The 14,023-nt window shown below is 36.4% G+C and overlaps 2 protein-coding genes across 3 annotated transcripts; one reads left to right on the plus strand and one right to left on the minus strand.

The window, feature by feature from the left end:
- Positions 1-1,176: 1,176 nt before the first annotated feature.
- On the minus strand, positions 1,177-5,721 carry LOC117380620 (proton-coupled folate transporter-like). The gene is made up of 6 exons (XM_033977454.1): positions 5,518-5,721; positions 5,034-5,425; positions 4,411-4,883; positions 3,561-3,644; positions 1,937-2,093; positions 1,177-1,234 (listed from the first exon to the last, which is right to left on the minus strand). The coding sequence occupies exons 1-6, from the start codon at positions 5,719-5,721 to the stop codon at positions 1,177-1,179; spliced, it is 1,368 nt and encodes a 455-aa protein (XP_033833345.1).
- A 362-nt stretch (positions 5,722-6,083) lies between these two features.
- On the plus strand, positions 6,084-12,007 carry LOC117380252 (solute carrier family 13 member 2-like). Of its 2 annotated transcripts, XM_033977027.2 has the most exons (13): positions 6,084-6,270; positions 7,006-7,134; positions 7,235-7,371; positions 7,674-7,927; positions 8,000-8,056; positions 8,292-8,463; positions 8,865-8,987; positions 9,066-9,275; positions 9,735-9,829; positions 10,764-10,879; positions 10,963-11,124; positions 11,207-11,344; positions 11,852-12,007. In XM_033977027.2, the coding sequence occupies exons 1-13, from the start codon at positions 6,085-6,087 to the stop codon at positions 11,978-11,980; spliced, it is 1,908 nt and encodes a 635-aa protein (XP_033832918.2). In that variant the 5' UTR covers position 6,084; the 3' UTR covers positions 11,981-12,007. The 2 variants fall into 2 exon arrangements, with proteins under 2 accessions (XP_033832918.2, XP_055081834.1); XM_055225859.1 differs by lacking the exon at positions 6,084-6,270 and having other exon boundaries at positions 7,056-7,134; positions 7,219-7,371.
- The last annotated feature ends 2,016 nt before the right edge of the window (positions 12,008-14,023 follow it).

The raw sequence follows: 14,023 nt of genomic DNA on the forward strand, positions 1-14,023 counted from the left end.
ATTCTGTGAAAGTCTAAATTCTGATAGGCCTATAACTAATTTAATCAGGCATTTGACTCCACAATAAAGCAGGGGGTGGGGGTCCTCCCTCAGACCAAAATGAACAAAACGGCCACCTGATGTAGTTTACGTCATCATATACCGAAAACCGAAAACGTCCCCAAACTAATGTTAGCAGCAGCAGAGCCCTGGAGCGAGTACCACGACGGACACGTGCCCCAGATGTGGAGGGCGGCGCACAGTGAGCGGACAGGAGGCGTATTTATACTGCACCAGCCACGCCCCAAAACAAGAATATGTATATAATAAGATAATGGGGCAAAGAGGCGCCAGCACATAACACTCATGCAGTACAATTACTCCCGCACAGCAATAAGAACAATTCACAAACACACACACACGCACGCACAAAATCACACACAAAGTAAGGAGGTGTTATATTATTTATTCATGTAACTCTAATTCAGGAAACAATACAACATCTTGTTGGCAGTGCAAGTTTGACCATTCCACTCTTGTGTGTTAAAGAAGACCTATTATGTAAAATTGACAAAATTGGGCTTTTTAAACAATGTTATAGTTGTTTTGCCTTCTCATTTACCCTCTCAAAGTTGTATTTGGAGTGATTTGTGCATGTTTGAGCAATCTTTAATCACTTATTTTCAAGACACCATATGGCCGGTCAATTACCATTTACACCACCACTGGTAGGTGCTCTGTACTTAATTCGTTCACCAACGTAGGAGGGTCACATAGTCATTTTGGTACAAATGGAAAAAAATAAAATAAAATCTTGGCTCGTTAGCATGATCTTCAGCTATCTGTTAGTGGTGCCCACAACTACATGGTTGTTTATTTTGATGACATTTACAGCGATGTCAGCTCCCATTGGGCACCACAGTTTCTAACGGGGAAGTCAGCTGACTCCTTTTATGAAGTCGTTTTAATCAATACTGATTTAAAATGCGTAAATTATAACATAAGGACCCACAGGTGTCATAGATTTAAAATTATATAAGCAGACACAAGGTCTTGACAATATGTCTTTAGAATCAGTAAGAGCCTCTGGTTTTACTGGGAAAAATACATATTTTTACATTCATTAAAAATAAACACAACACAGCAATCGCAATGTAACAGTCCATCCACCACAGTGCTGCCCGCTGTAACCACATTTCAATCTACAGTATTTCTATTTGACCAGGTTGTTTTTTTATCCAAACACTCCACAGTGCTGCATCAACAAAATGGACAATGAATTAAAAACAAGACCATTTTATCTCCAAGAGGGTATGGCTGCAGACCTTCAAAGTGTCCCTAGCATTTTCATTTTTCACTGTAGAAAGATTTAAATATATTTTTTTATCAGTTGTTACCTTAAACCACTGTATATTTAAGGTCATTAAAGGTAATTTAATTTAATTTCCCCCCCTCTTCTTTAGAGTGAAGCATGTCAAAGATGTTAGGCTACACGTAATAACCAAATAAATGAAATAATCTTTGTGTTGTTTCCATGCATTTGGCAATTAGGAGTTTAAAATGTGTTTTCACAAATGTAAGACAGACGTCAAAATGTACAGGTGGAAATAGAGCATACTAGATGTACTTTCCCTACATGTGTTGTTGTTGGCTCAATTTCTGATTAGGCACAAGTATGTAATGGTTTATGTCAGAAAAAGGGTTTGGCCTTCCTTTTAATGTTGATGTTAACTTTAGTAACATTATATAAATACAAACAATCTAGAGATTACAGACTTGTATCCTACACCGTTTTGGCATTAGGGCAGAGGTCTGTTTACTAACTTCCTGTGGGTGGAGCTGAGCCGCTAAGGGCATTTTGGCAGAGCCTGAGGCATGTAGGTGTATGTGAGTGGAGGTCTGCAGCCACATGCCTCTCTTCTATAGTAATCTGAATTAATTCACAAAAAATCCTTACCTGATTATAACAGAAGGAATCAACAGTAAGATGGCCGCAAAAATGAAAGAAAATCCCTTCATAAAGTACAAAGTCGCAGAGAAGAGGGAGTTGAAGACAGCGCTTCCTGCCAGATGACTCATACTATCCATACAAGCCATGCAAGCAAATAGTGTCCCTGAAATGCAGAAATAGATGTATTCAGATAATTAACAACTGAGAAGAACTGTAAAAGAGTGTTGTGGGGTGACCAGCAGGAGGCACCAGAGCTAAAACATTAAAAGTTTCCAAGACTGGCGTCATGGTGTGGTTCACCTAATTCCAGAAGTTGTCATGGGCCATCGTCATTTGGATTATTTTGCATGGGGCTGCTGACCTTGACAGCAAATATGTTCTATACCGAGTACAGAGCGTTTTTAAAGCCTCTCAAAGAACTGGCACAGTGTTGACTTACTGGTGCACATGAGCGTAGAAAGTTTGATAGAAGTCAACCTAATTTTATATCATATTTTAGCAGCAAAACTTTTCTCAAATTGAATTTAATGAAAATCAATGGGATTCCCGGTTAACCCGAATTGCCACCACTAAGAAACTGCGGTTTAGTAGCATTGGGTAGGGTGGAATTTTTTCCTTGTGTTCACTGTGTTTTCTTGTGTTAGAAGCTATTAAAGAAAATAGTTAATAATAATGGGTAATTAATTAATTAACCATAAAAAATCATTAAAATAGAATAAAATATCAAATGTTGTATAAAATATATATGCTCAATACATTTAATATTTTTTCTTTAGTTCAACAATTGTGTTTGATGATGATTATTTATTTTATTTTATTTTATTTTATTTTATTTTATTTTATTTTATTTTATTTTATTTTATTTTATTTTATTTTATTTTATTTTATTTTATTTTATTTTATTTTATTTTATTTTATTTTATTTCATTTTATTTTTTTATTATTATTTTTTTTTTCATCAAACACCATTCACTGTAAAAGTAATTTATTGACGGTGTACCTAGCCGCACTTATACGGCTCCCCGTACCGTACTAGAGCGAGCTGGACACATTCAGGGGAAGCTCTCGCTGTTTATGGAGAGACGAATATCCAACGTCCAACGTGAAGCCAACTTCACCGCGGTAAACGATTTAATCTCTTTCTCCTCTCTGTACCTGGTAATGGTTTGGTTAACTGTCTGCTCCTGACAGCCTGCTCCAGTGCCACTGAAGATCATGGTTCTAATGAAGAGGACAAATTTCCCCATAGGAATTATACAACTACATAATATAGGCTAATAACATTGTCACTTCTTTTTGTAATAAAATCACATTTCATAATATTTTTCTGCATTCTGTCATAAACTTTCTCAATGCATTATGTAATACATTTTACCACTTTATTTAATAAGTTATTACATATTGAGAAATCTGAGATCCAGGTTTGGGAACAGGGTTATGGTTTTTTAATGTTAGAAAAATAATTTGACGAAGTTAATATGTTGGTTATCAGTACATTTAAACCTCATTGGACAGCTATTAGCCGACAATCTAGCACCACATTTGAAACTAAGTCATTTAAAACTAAGTAAGTCCAGTTGTTTTAGTTATTTTTTTTATATGGCATCACATTTAGTTTATGAAAACTCACCTTGTTCTGATGAATCCACCAACTTGGAGAGCTTAGACCTAATCACAGCAATCGGTGTAATATTGAAGAGCAATATACCATACGCTGGAAGAATATCAAAATGTTAACATTAACTTAAACATTTTATTCCACTGGTTGATATTTGGTATAAAGATACAGTATTAAGACTACACACACCTGTTGTGGGAGCCCAAACACATTTTGGACACATTTTTATGATTATCACTTTATGATAATTTTGTATTTTTTAACATTCTAAGTATTTGATTTATGTAATGCTTTTTTAAACACCCAAAGCTCTTTAAATTGCATTATTCATTCCCCCCACACCTGGTGATAGTATATATTACTACTAGCCACAACTTCCCCAGGGTAGACTGACGGAAGTGAGGCTGCCAGTCTGCGCCTTTGGCCCCTTTGTACACCAACAATCACTCCCAGTGGTCTTCCATCCCGTACTAACCAGGCCCAAGTCTCGGGCTATATCATATTGGTATGGCCACTTTTAGACCTTTGTTTAAATACTAATAAAATATAATAATTAAATAACAATGTCTTGCCTATGGCCACTGGTCTAGACATGATAGAGGGTTAAAAAAGAACTATGATCTCAACTGACTCTGGGTTGACAATTAACATGAATTACGTTGAATATTGAATATTGTCCTGCTACTGTGTAATGATTGGATATTTGGTTTGAGAGCCTCGGTACATAATAAGAACAACACCAAAAATACATCATGATTATCTTATCACTACCAACAAATATTGATAAAACATGTAAGAAAAATGCTTCATACCTTACCTATGTAGGCCTGTATATATTTATATAAGTTATTTCCACAAATACCTGTGAATATTAGCGGTGTGGTGTTTGCAGCAGAGAAGACCAACAAGCCAGCTATGTTAGAGATCAGCCCCACCAGAGCCACCCAGGAGTCCTCCAGGCAACGTGTCATGATCTTCAGCCACAGTGGACTGCTTAGGAAGGCCAGATGTAGAGCTGCTGATCCATAGCCAATGAGCTCTGACCCCCAGCACAATGGAGAGCCCAATTCAAACAAAACATAAAGTTCTTTACAGCCAGAGTGAACACCTACCACAATAAAGAAGCAAAATGTATAAAGCCACAGTTTGTATTTGTGAAAGCAGCCAGTGCTTTGACTCCCCCCAGTGGAGTACAGCTTCCAGAGTGCTTTGTGATGGCTGGTGCTGAAGAGCCTTACAGAGGGGTCTACTGGCACAGATTCACAAACAAACAAGTAACTGTAGAGAGCCGAAGCCAGTCTCACAGCCAGGACCAGCCAAAATGGGGCGATGTACCTAAAAAAATAAGACTAACTCAATAGAAGCAAAAGCAACCTTTACTCTATTTTGACTCAAGTCTCAGCTTAATAGTATAAACATAAATAACTAACTTAGTTTTAGCAACAAGGTTAGCTGATTTGTGTGATTAAACAATGTTTTTCTCACCCCTGTGTCTGCTTCCAGATGCCTCCAATAATGCCGGCCAGTATCCCAGAGAATCCATAACAAGCTTGCAAGATAGCAACTCTGATGGTGCGTTTTTTTTTGTCACTTATATCCGCTATGTATGCATAGCTACTGCCCAAGATGGAGCTGTATTCACCAGAAATGCCACTGATCATTTTGCCCAGTAAAAAATACTCCAAATTTAACCCCCTGTACATAACCACCAGGGACACTACTGTCTCTAGAGCCAGTCCCATGCTAGAGATGATGAGGAGCGGCCTGCGCCCGGCCTTGTCACTCCAGGAGCCTAGGAATGGCACCACCAGTATAGACAGAAAAAATCCCCACACATTGATGTACATATTCCAGCGGGAGGTTAAGATCTGTACCTTCTAAAACAAAAAGAAAACTTTCATTTGGTATTTTAACAGCCACACATTTAATAATGAACTAAAATACATGATACAAGTTTGAAGGAGCTTACTTTCTGTAATGGGTCAATGGGCAGAGAGCTGTTGCAATCTGACCTGTGGGAGCTGTTGTAGCCAACATCCTCGGATACACGGTCCCACAAATATTGAGGCAACAAGGTTGTTTCCAAAACCTGGGCAAGCATGATGGTCAGGATTACAGGTTCCACAGTAACAGGCTGCAAGAATGAAAATGGAGGTTTTGAAATCTTTCTCATGGTGGATGTCACTGAAGATGCTATTTTTATAATTAGTTCCAATGTGGATGAGGTCAAGAACAGTGGTGGAATTTGTCTTGTTCATAGTGATCTGTGTTATGCTCACTAGTCAGTTACTAATCCTGTTACAAAACTACACACCCATTTTTTTTTCAAACATCAAATGTTTGCGAACAAACATGATGACATTTCCAACACATTTAGTTATATCTGTTTAACATGTAAATATCATTTGCTCCAACATTGTGCTTGTTAGCTTATATTTTCACTATTATCTATTTACATTTGAAGCACATCTCAGAAATACAGGCCCCACACAGACTTGAGTTAATTTTTAATCTACATAGTGGTGATCACTGTTTTATGCTACTATTCTACCCTGTCTTTACAGTCCGAGATAGTGCAATCGCTTCACATACCTCGTGTGCTCCCTGGATCATGGCTGGGTGTTGTACATTCTTAAATATTTTGTGGAAATATAGGAATTACATTATAGTAGTCCTGACACCTCTTCTTCTTTTGCCTTTACCACTGCTCATACCCACTCCGGTAAGAACAGACATATTATTTCTTTTTGATACAAGCCGTGAAGATTAATTTAAAATTTGAACAACTGGGCATTAGCATGAAACATGTGTTGTTGGGTACATTTCCATAGTTAATTTATATTCAGGTTATTATTATTTTTGCTTTATTCTATAGCTGTAAGTGAGATTACAACATTTATCAGCAGATGTATCATCAAGTGGCTGAAACTATTTATTGTATTTATTGTTAACAGTTCAAAGATCAGAGCAAAGGTGAATGGCCTGATATTAAAGTTCTATGAAAACTCTCTGGTTTTGTGGATATTATTATACTATTATGAAAAATATTATTATTCTTATTATTATTTTACATTGTTTGTCTGTTTTTTACTCTGCCAGAGATATTAATACAATAAAATCTGCAATAATAATAATAATAATAATAATAATAATAATAATAATAATAATAATAATAATAATAATCATCATCATCATTATTATTATTATTATTATTATTATTATTATTATTATTATTACATGTTTGAAGAGCAATATTGATACCATAAAATCTGCAATACTACTACTACTACTACTACTACTACTACTACTACTACTACTACTAATAATAATAATAATAATAATAATTCTTATTATTATTATTCTTATTATTATTATCAGTAGTATTGTTAGTATTATTATTATTCACATATTTATTATTATCTAATGTGTTTAATGTGGCTTTTCATTCTAATTGCAGGAAGGAAAATGTGGCTTTGCAATAATATTGATGGCTCTCTACTGGTGTACAGAATGCATCCCTCTGGCTGTTACTGCACTTTTGCCTGTTATACTCTTTCCTATGTTGCAAATTATGGAATCAGATGAGGTATGTCTTGGCAGATTCTTGTTTTCCAACTGTTGCTTTGTTTGTTTCGAGTGTTGTAGTTTGTATTTGGATTTCCTGGTTCAGTTTTGTCCAAGCTCAGGTTTGCATCCAGTACTTGAAAGACTCCAACATGCTTTTCTTTGGTGGGCTTGTGGTCGCTATCGCTGTTGAACAGTGGAACCTGCACAAGAGAATCGCCCTACAGGTTTTGCTTGTCATAGGGGTCAAACCCTCTTTGTAAGTTTAAAACAAAACAAGCTAAATATTATGTCCATTGAGATATGAAATGGAAAGAAGACAGAAGAACTGTGTCTCTATCATGGCAGCTGTAAATGGGTGGGATAAATCAGTGAACATTTTGTAGGCTTTATATAACTAAGGGAAATGAGCATTTGTAAGCTTATTGCTGACTTATTACTGACTACAGATGCAAGAACTGAAACATCAAGCCCATGGTTAACAGCAAAGCTAATCAAAAGAAAAAGAACAAAAGCATCTCATTTTCAGCATCTTGTCTAATCAAAGCATGATTATTTCAGCCTTATGGTAGGGTTCATGAGCACCACAGCCTTTTTGTCCATGTGGATCAGTAACTCAGCTGCTACTGCCATGATGCTGCCCATTGCTAAGGCCGTGCTGGATCAGCTATCTGACACAGAGGCACGAGCAGAAGAGAAAGAGTGGGAAATGATGGTTGTCAGTGATGGTGAAGAGAACTCAGCGTTTCAAATGGAGGATGACAAAACTGACACGGACAGTGTGCTGCATGTACAGGTCCACGGATTCACTAAAGGTATGTTTTTATGATGGTTTGTTTTCTAAAATAAATTGTCACATTGACCTGTTTGACTCATTTGATTTTCAGATGCAATTAAACATGAAAACAGCAAAGACCTGCAAGATGCTGGAGAGGATGATAATTGTATGTACACCATGCATATATATATATATATATATATATATATATATATATATATATATATATATATATATATATATATATATATATATATATATATATATATATATATATATATATATATATATATATATATATATATATATATCATATGCCATTGCTTTTACACAGTCAACCATTTCTTCTTTCTGTCTTGATGCATTGTAAAATATACTTAAAAATGTGTCTCTCAATTCAGATTGTTGTGCCAAAAGAGCAGAGGCTGAGCAGCGGAGAGCGAACAGGGAACAGAAATACTCCAGACTGTCCAAAGGAATGAGCCTGGGCATCTGTTACTCTGCCAGCATTGGGGGCACGGCCACACTAACTGGGACCACTCCAAATGTGATCCTGAAAGGCCAGATTGATGAGTACGAACCCACACGCTCACAAATTGTCGCAGAAAAAACACTCCACAGGCAATGTTACAACTTAACTTTTGACTACCATACTCATAGCTGCTTATTATACATAACAGTATAATAGACCGAAGTCTCTGCCATTTACTCTTGTCCCCGTGCCAGGACTTGTTATACATAATAGTTTTGTAGCCTTATATCTGGACTCTACTGCCACAGTGTAGAGTTAGATTTTATTTTGTGTCTTAGTGTAAGATACATGTTTGATGATGCAGATTGGACTTCTTGTTGGTGTATTTCCAGGAGACAGGAGTGTAGCAAAATAAATCCAAATTCCCCAATCCCACCAATTCCAAACAGTGTTTTCTAAATGACTGAATTTTCCCCTCTCTTTTTATCAATGGTATTCTCAGACTCTTTCCAGACAATGGTGGTATCATTAACTTTGCCAGCTGGTTTGGTTTCTCATTTCCCAACATGGTTCTGATGCTGGTGCTGTCATGGTTGTGGCTGCAGATTTTATTTGTGGGTTTCAAGTAGGTGCATGATCAAATGTTTCACTTTTTTTTCCTCACAGTTTTTTTTTTACTGGGATTGTTTACATGTTTTTTAAGCTTGAAAGAATCATTTGGATGTTGTACAAAAAGCCAAGGTCAAAAAGAGGACTATCAGGTGATTAAACATGAGTACAAGAAGCTGGGCCCGATAAGGTTTGCTGAGGCCTGTGTGCTCCTGATCTTCACTCTGTTGGTTCTGCTGTGGTTCACCAGAGATCCAGGCTTCATACCAGGCTGGGCCACTGTTCTCTTCAATCAGCAGAAAAAGTAAGACTTGAATCCAACATTTATTTCTTAAGTTGTTTCCATAGGTGATAGTTATGCCTTAACATTTTGTTGCTACCTACATATATACTATGTACCTATACACAGAAATGTTCTAGCTTTGCTTGGAGTGTTCACACAATATGGCACTAAACGTCTCCATGGGGACATGCAGGTGCTGCAATTTATCCAAGTTACAGGTCAGACTTGTGGACAAGCAACCCCGTTCACTGTTCTTTTGAGCAATAAAAACATTTGTAAAAAGAATAAATGCAAGTTTGATAAGTTTAATGCCATACTGTGGAACGTTCAGGCAAAGCTATAACATCTCAATAGAGACAGGAAGGTACCACAAAAAAGTTGCATGAGAGCCTGGTACTATGTAGCATGTATTAGTGTTTTGAATGACTACTGCTGATTTTCAAACTTAAAGTTGGCTGCTTTGTTTTTGTATTTAATCAGGTACGTCACAGATGGTACAGTGGCTATACTGATGTCATCACTGTTTTTCTGCATCCCATCCAGTTTGCCTCCATGTTGTTGCGGTTCTTCAGATGGTAAATAATCATTAAACATGATTCATAATTATATTTAGGATATACTATCTAAAGTACAGAGTTTACCTATGAATCATATTTTAAACACTTGTGGCAACCTTATAACCGCAATTACTAAAGGGTATTACTTCAACAAAGAATGTATGTCAAAGTGTTATCTTTCTTCATTTTAAGGATGTCACAATCTCAATTTTTGTGTCATCTTTAATGTATGAAAAATTACAATTATTGACACTATTACCAAAAACAGTTTATTCTTTAAAAAACTACTAATCCTACTATGTGACCAGCTTTATGTATCAATGCATTATAAAAAGCATACACATTAAGGTTTACAATTTTGAAGTATGAATTCAAATCGATTTTGAATTCTTATATTGCGACATAGATCGTTTCAATTTTTTGTATATCCAGAGTAAAAGTATATGGTTCATGTTACTAGCTTCAGGTGACTCGTGATTTTGCTGATTCAGTTCTTTTGTTGCCTATATCATCAGGAAGATTGTTAGCCTTAAGGTCAAGTGTGGACCTATGCTGATCTGTAGATAAAGGATTTTCTTTTTATCATTATTTGTTTTTCTTTCCTAGAAAACATATGTTGAGTTTGTCCTTTACAAGGGTGTGATATTTTTAATCCACATAGTACTTTTTGTATAGAGTTGCTGGGATTGACAGAAAAAGCTGTTTAATATGAAAGTGACATCTTTGAATTTCTATATTCTTAAGAGTCTCTCTTAATCCTCTCCTCGTGAGGCTGGAGGCTCAGGAGATAGCAAAGGAAGTACACTAATCACACAAGTTGTGATGTCTTTAGTTAAAATGACCTTTAAAAAGGAAAATAAATTATGAACAACTTTGAATTTTCATGAGAGTATCAGTGAAAAGCAAGAATAAAATGAACAAAGATTTTAACGTTTCTAATCTTGTCTCTTAGGGGCCTCTGCTGAAGCCCCACCCCCATTGCTGAGTTGGAGCATAGTCCACCAGAAGTTGCCCTGGAACACCCTTCTGCTTCTAGGGGGAGGTTTTGCTCTTGCTCATGGCAGTGATGTAAGGGCATATGTTATATATGTTTGACATACATTAAAATAACTATTTATCTAAAGGTTGTTTCTCTTTCCTTCTTTTTGAAGAAATCTGGACTGTCTGCCTGGTTGGGGGACACTCTCATTCCATTACAAAATATTCCCCCATTTGCTATTTCGATCCTGCTTTGTTTACTGGTGGCCCTTTTCACAGAGTGCTCCAGTAACACTGCCACCACAACTCTGTTTCTGCCCATTCTGGCCTCAATGGTAAAAAAAAACCCATCATCTTTTACTTTCTTCTTCTTCACAGTGGGCCATATTTATTTTTGTACTTTATTTAATTATCCAGGCTGTAGCTATCAAGATCCATCCCATGTATGTCATGATTCCATGCACTTTTGCTTCCAACTTGGCATTCATGCTTCCTGTGGCCACACCCCCCAATGCTATAGCCTTCTCCTTTGGTAACCTCAAAGTCGTGGACATGGTAAGATCTTACACCCACACAGAAGCTGGGAAAGCAGTGATTGTGGGTACCTTCTGAAAACGAAAGACATTATAAGCAGCTTAAAACAATCCCCAAATCCAATTAGTCCAATTTGTTTTTAAACCACTAGTAGAGAAAAGGATGACCAAATAACTCATGAATTCAAAATTGAAGTAGGAACATTTTCTTTTATTGATTGATTGATTCATTCATTCATTCATTCATTCATTCATTTTCATTTCTTAAAGTATTAGCCTGAGGTCCCCCGGAAAACTTAGTTCTCTATCTACACTTGGCTGTCTAACCCATTGGCTCCATTTTGTTCTAATCATATAAACTTTGATAGCAAGTAGCTCAGTGCAGTGCATCCACCTATTATATTATGATAAAGACCTCAGCACACTGTGTCAGTCTGTGGATATTATGCTCTACCTGATCATGTAAAAGCCGTGTGTCTGTCCCTTGTATACCCTCCTTCTAGTAATCCCAGCATGTTATCTCTTTCAGGTCAAGGCTGGGTCCATGCTGAATATTATTGGTGTTGTAACCATCAATCTTGCCATTAATACCTGGGGTGTAGCAATGTTTCACCTCAACACATTTCCAGAGTGGGCCAATGTCACAGTGAAACCATAAATATGAACGAAAAATATTTTCTTATCTTATTTATTAACAAGAAGAACTGACTTCTTTCAAATGCCTCTGGGATCATATTGTGGTGATTTTCCATAGGTTGCAATCACATAACATCACAACACTCTACAGCATTCATCACAATTCAGTTGTACATAAACTGTGTATTGAGCCTGAACCTTCTAATGTGTTTGCACTTGAAATCATTTGAAATTAAAACTACTTATTTGCATCTTCCACACAGGTCTTAATGTAAGTAATTACAAATCTAGCAATGGCAGTGTCAGTATTTCATGTGTTATCACTTGCGTAAGTTAGAAACATTTTTCAACAAAATGCTATCAGCATGAGTGAAATAGTATTAATAAAGAGAGGTATCAAGGTATTTTTCTGAAAAATAAACAATATTCTATGTATGTTTTACATGATATGACCTTCAACAAAATGTCTTGATTGTTACTGTACAAAATCAACCAAACCTCAATGTTTCACCACTGTTTGAATGTCTCTACAACTGCTCACACAATAACACACAGCATAGATCATGGACTTTGGCTTCTCCTTTGCACCTGTTGAAAGTAGTTCACTCAGTTCAGAAAGACCTTTGCTGTTAGACTTAACATGCATACACCTAATGACCCCAGAACTAGATCAGTGCTCAAAAGTATTTTTACAAGCACAAAATAATACATTAAAAAAGAAAATATTAGAAGCATATCAAATTATAGATAACAAGGTCAGTTTGTTACAAAAAGATTTCTTGGTAGAAGGTTATGTTCATATTCTATACTGCTAATTCTATTAGCAGGAAAGTGAAATAATTTTAAAGCTATAATGTGACAAGGTCAAAAGTGAAAATAAAATGATAAATGTTTTTAAAAAACTTTAATTCAAATGGAATTCCTTCAGCAAATTTGAAATGCAGCTTCAGAGTAAGAAAACAGTGACTCATTTGTAGTGGAGCATGAAAGGCTGCTGTCATCACTGGTAAGTCATACGACCTTATGCACTGTGTTTACCTGTGTGCTGATCTTTGTCCTTTGCTTCTGACAAACTCTAAAAGAAGACAGTTGTGCATTTTTATTTCAAAGTATCTACAGCTCAGTGCTGAATTTGTAGAACCTTTGTCTGTGCCAAAATGTCTAACATTTGGTTATAAATCTAGACCTTGGGGGCTAAACATGTTGAGCTCTCATATATCATCAAGTAATCACCAGCCATAATTAAGCACACACTTTGCGCAGGATGACATAGCCATCATGTTCACTATGCGTCAGTAGAGGTGAACTGTGCCCTGACTTGGGTGTTTGGACAAATAATAAGTCCTTAATAGTCACACCCACAAACAAGCTTGTAAAACTATTGCACCTGACTAAATTCAGTTGTACTTAAAGCTCTAATGTGTGCATTGCAACCTTCTAATGGATTTGCACTTCTAATCATTTCAATTTAAAATGACTTACTTGTAATCATATTTTGCAAAATAAAGTAATTATTGCATCCAAAAAGGTCTTAATGCAAGTAATTACAAATCTAGTAAATGTTTTTCATATTCAGCTGAGATTATCATTGGCAGAAAGAGCCCAGGGCAGTAGTGCTCTGTACAGGCCCTGTACAGTAACACAAGAATCATTCAGGCTGTAACTCTGTCTCTCTCAGGCCTCGCCCCCGCTCTGAGGACACACTTTATTCAGGAGCTTCAAACTAAAGCTAATGCTATGTCCCTGGCTCACTGAGATATATTATTATTATTATTACTACACATAGATATGCACATTATTTTGACCCTTAATCTTAATAGTACACTAAGCACAACAGCAAACGTACACCCGCGTACTCAGGGAATAAGTACAGTTTTCTACTCACCACAGTCTGCCAATGTACATAATGTGAATGGTGCTGTTCATTCAGTCTGGCTAACAGCAGACAACGTAATGCCTGTATATTATTGTTCTTAATCTGAAGCACTTCATTAGCAGGTGTTGTGTGGCCAGTCATTACAATAGATATGATTACTGGTGTCTTTGATGTGCAGGTCACTGGTAG

This window comes from Periophthalmus magnuspinnatus, chromosome 13 (genome assembly GCF_009829125.3).
Source record: "Periophthalmus magnuspinnatus isolate fPerMag1 chromosome 13, fPerMag1.2.pri, whole genome shotgun sequence".
NCBI classification, from domain to species: Eukaryota; Metazoa; Chordata; class Actinopteri; order Gobiiformes; family Gobiidae; genus Periophthalmus; species Periophthalmus magnuspinnatus.

Excerpts from the sequence above, each read along its gene's own strand:
- LOC117380620 (XM_033977454.1), bottom strand. The coding sequence starts at position 5,721 with ATGAGAAAGATTTCAAAACCTCCATTTTCATTCTTGCAGCCTGTTACT. Across the intron at positions 2,094-3,560 it reads GGTGGATTCATCAGAACAAG|GGACACTATTTGCTTGCATG; the intron begins GTGAGTTTTCAT and ends TCTGCATTTCAG. Across the intron at positions 1,235-1,936 it reads ATTCCTTCTGTTATAATCAG|CACTGTGGAGTGTTTGGATA; the intron begins GTAAGGATTTTT and ends TTGTTGATGCAG.
- LOC117380252 (XM_033977027.2), top strand. The coding sequence starts at position 6,085 with ATGCTACTATTCTACCCTGTCTTTACAGTCCGAGATAGTGCAATCGCT. Across the intron at positions 7,928-7,999 it reads GGTCCACGGATTCACTAAAG|ATGCAATTAAACATGAAAAC; the intron begins GTATGTTTTTAT and ends TTTGATTTTCAG. Across the intron at positions 10,880-10,962 it reads CTCTTGCTCATGGCAGTGAT|AAATCTGGACTGTCTGCCTG; the intron begins GTAAGGGCATAT and ends TTCTTTTTGAAG.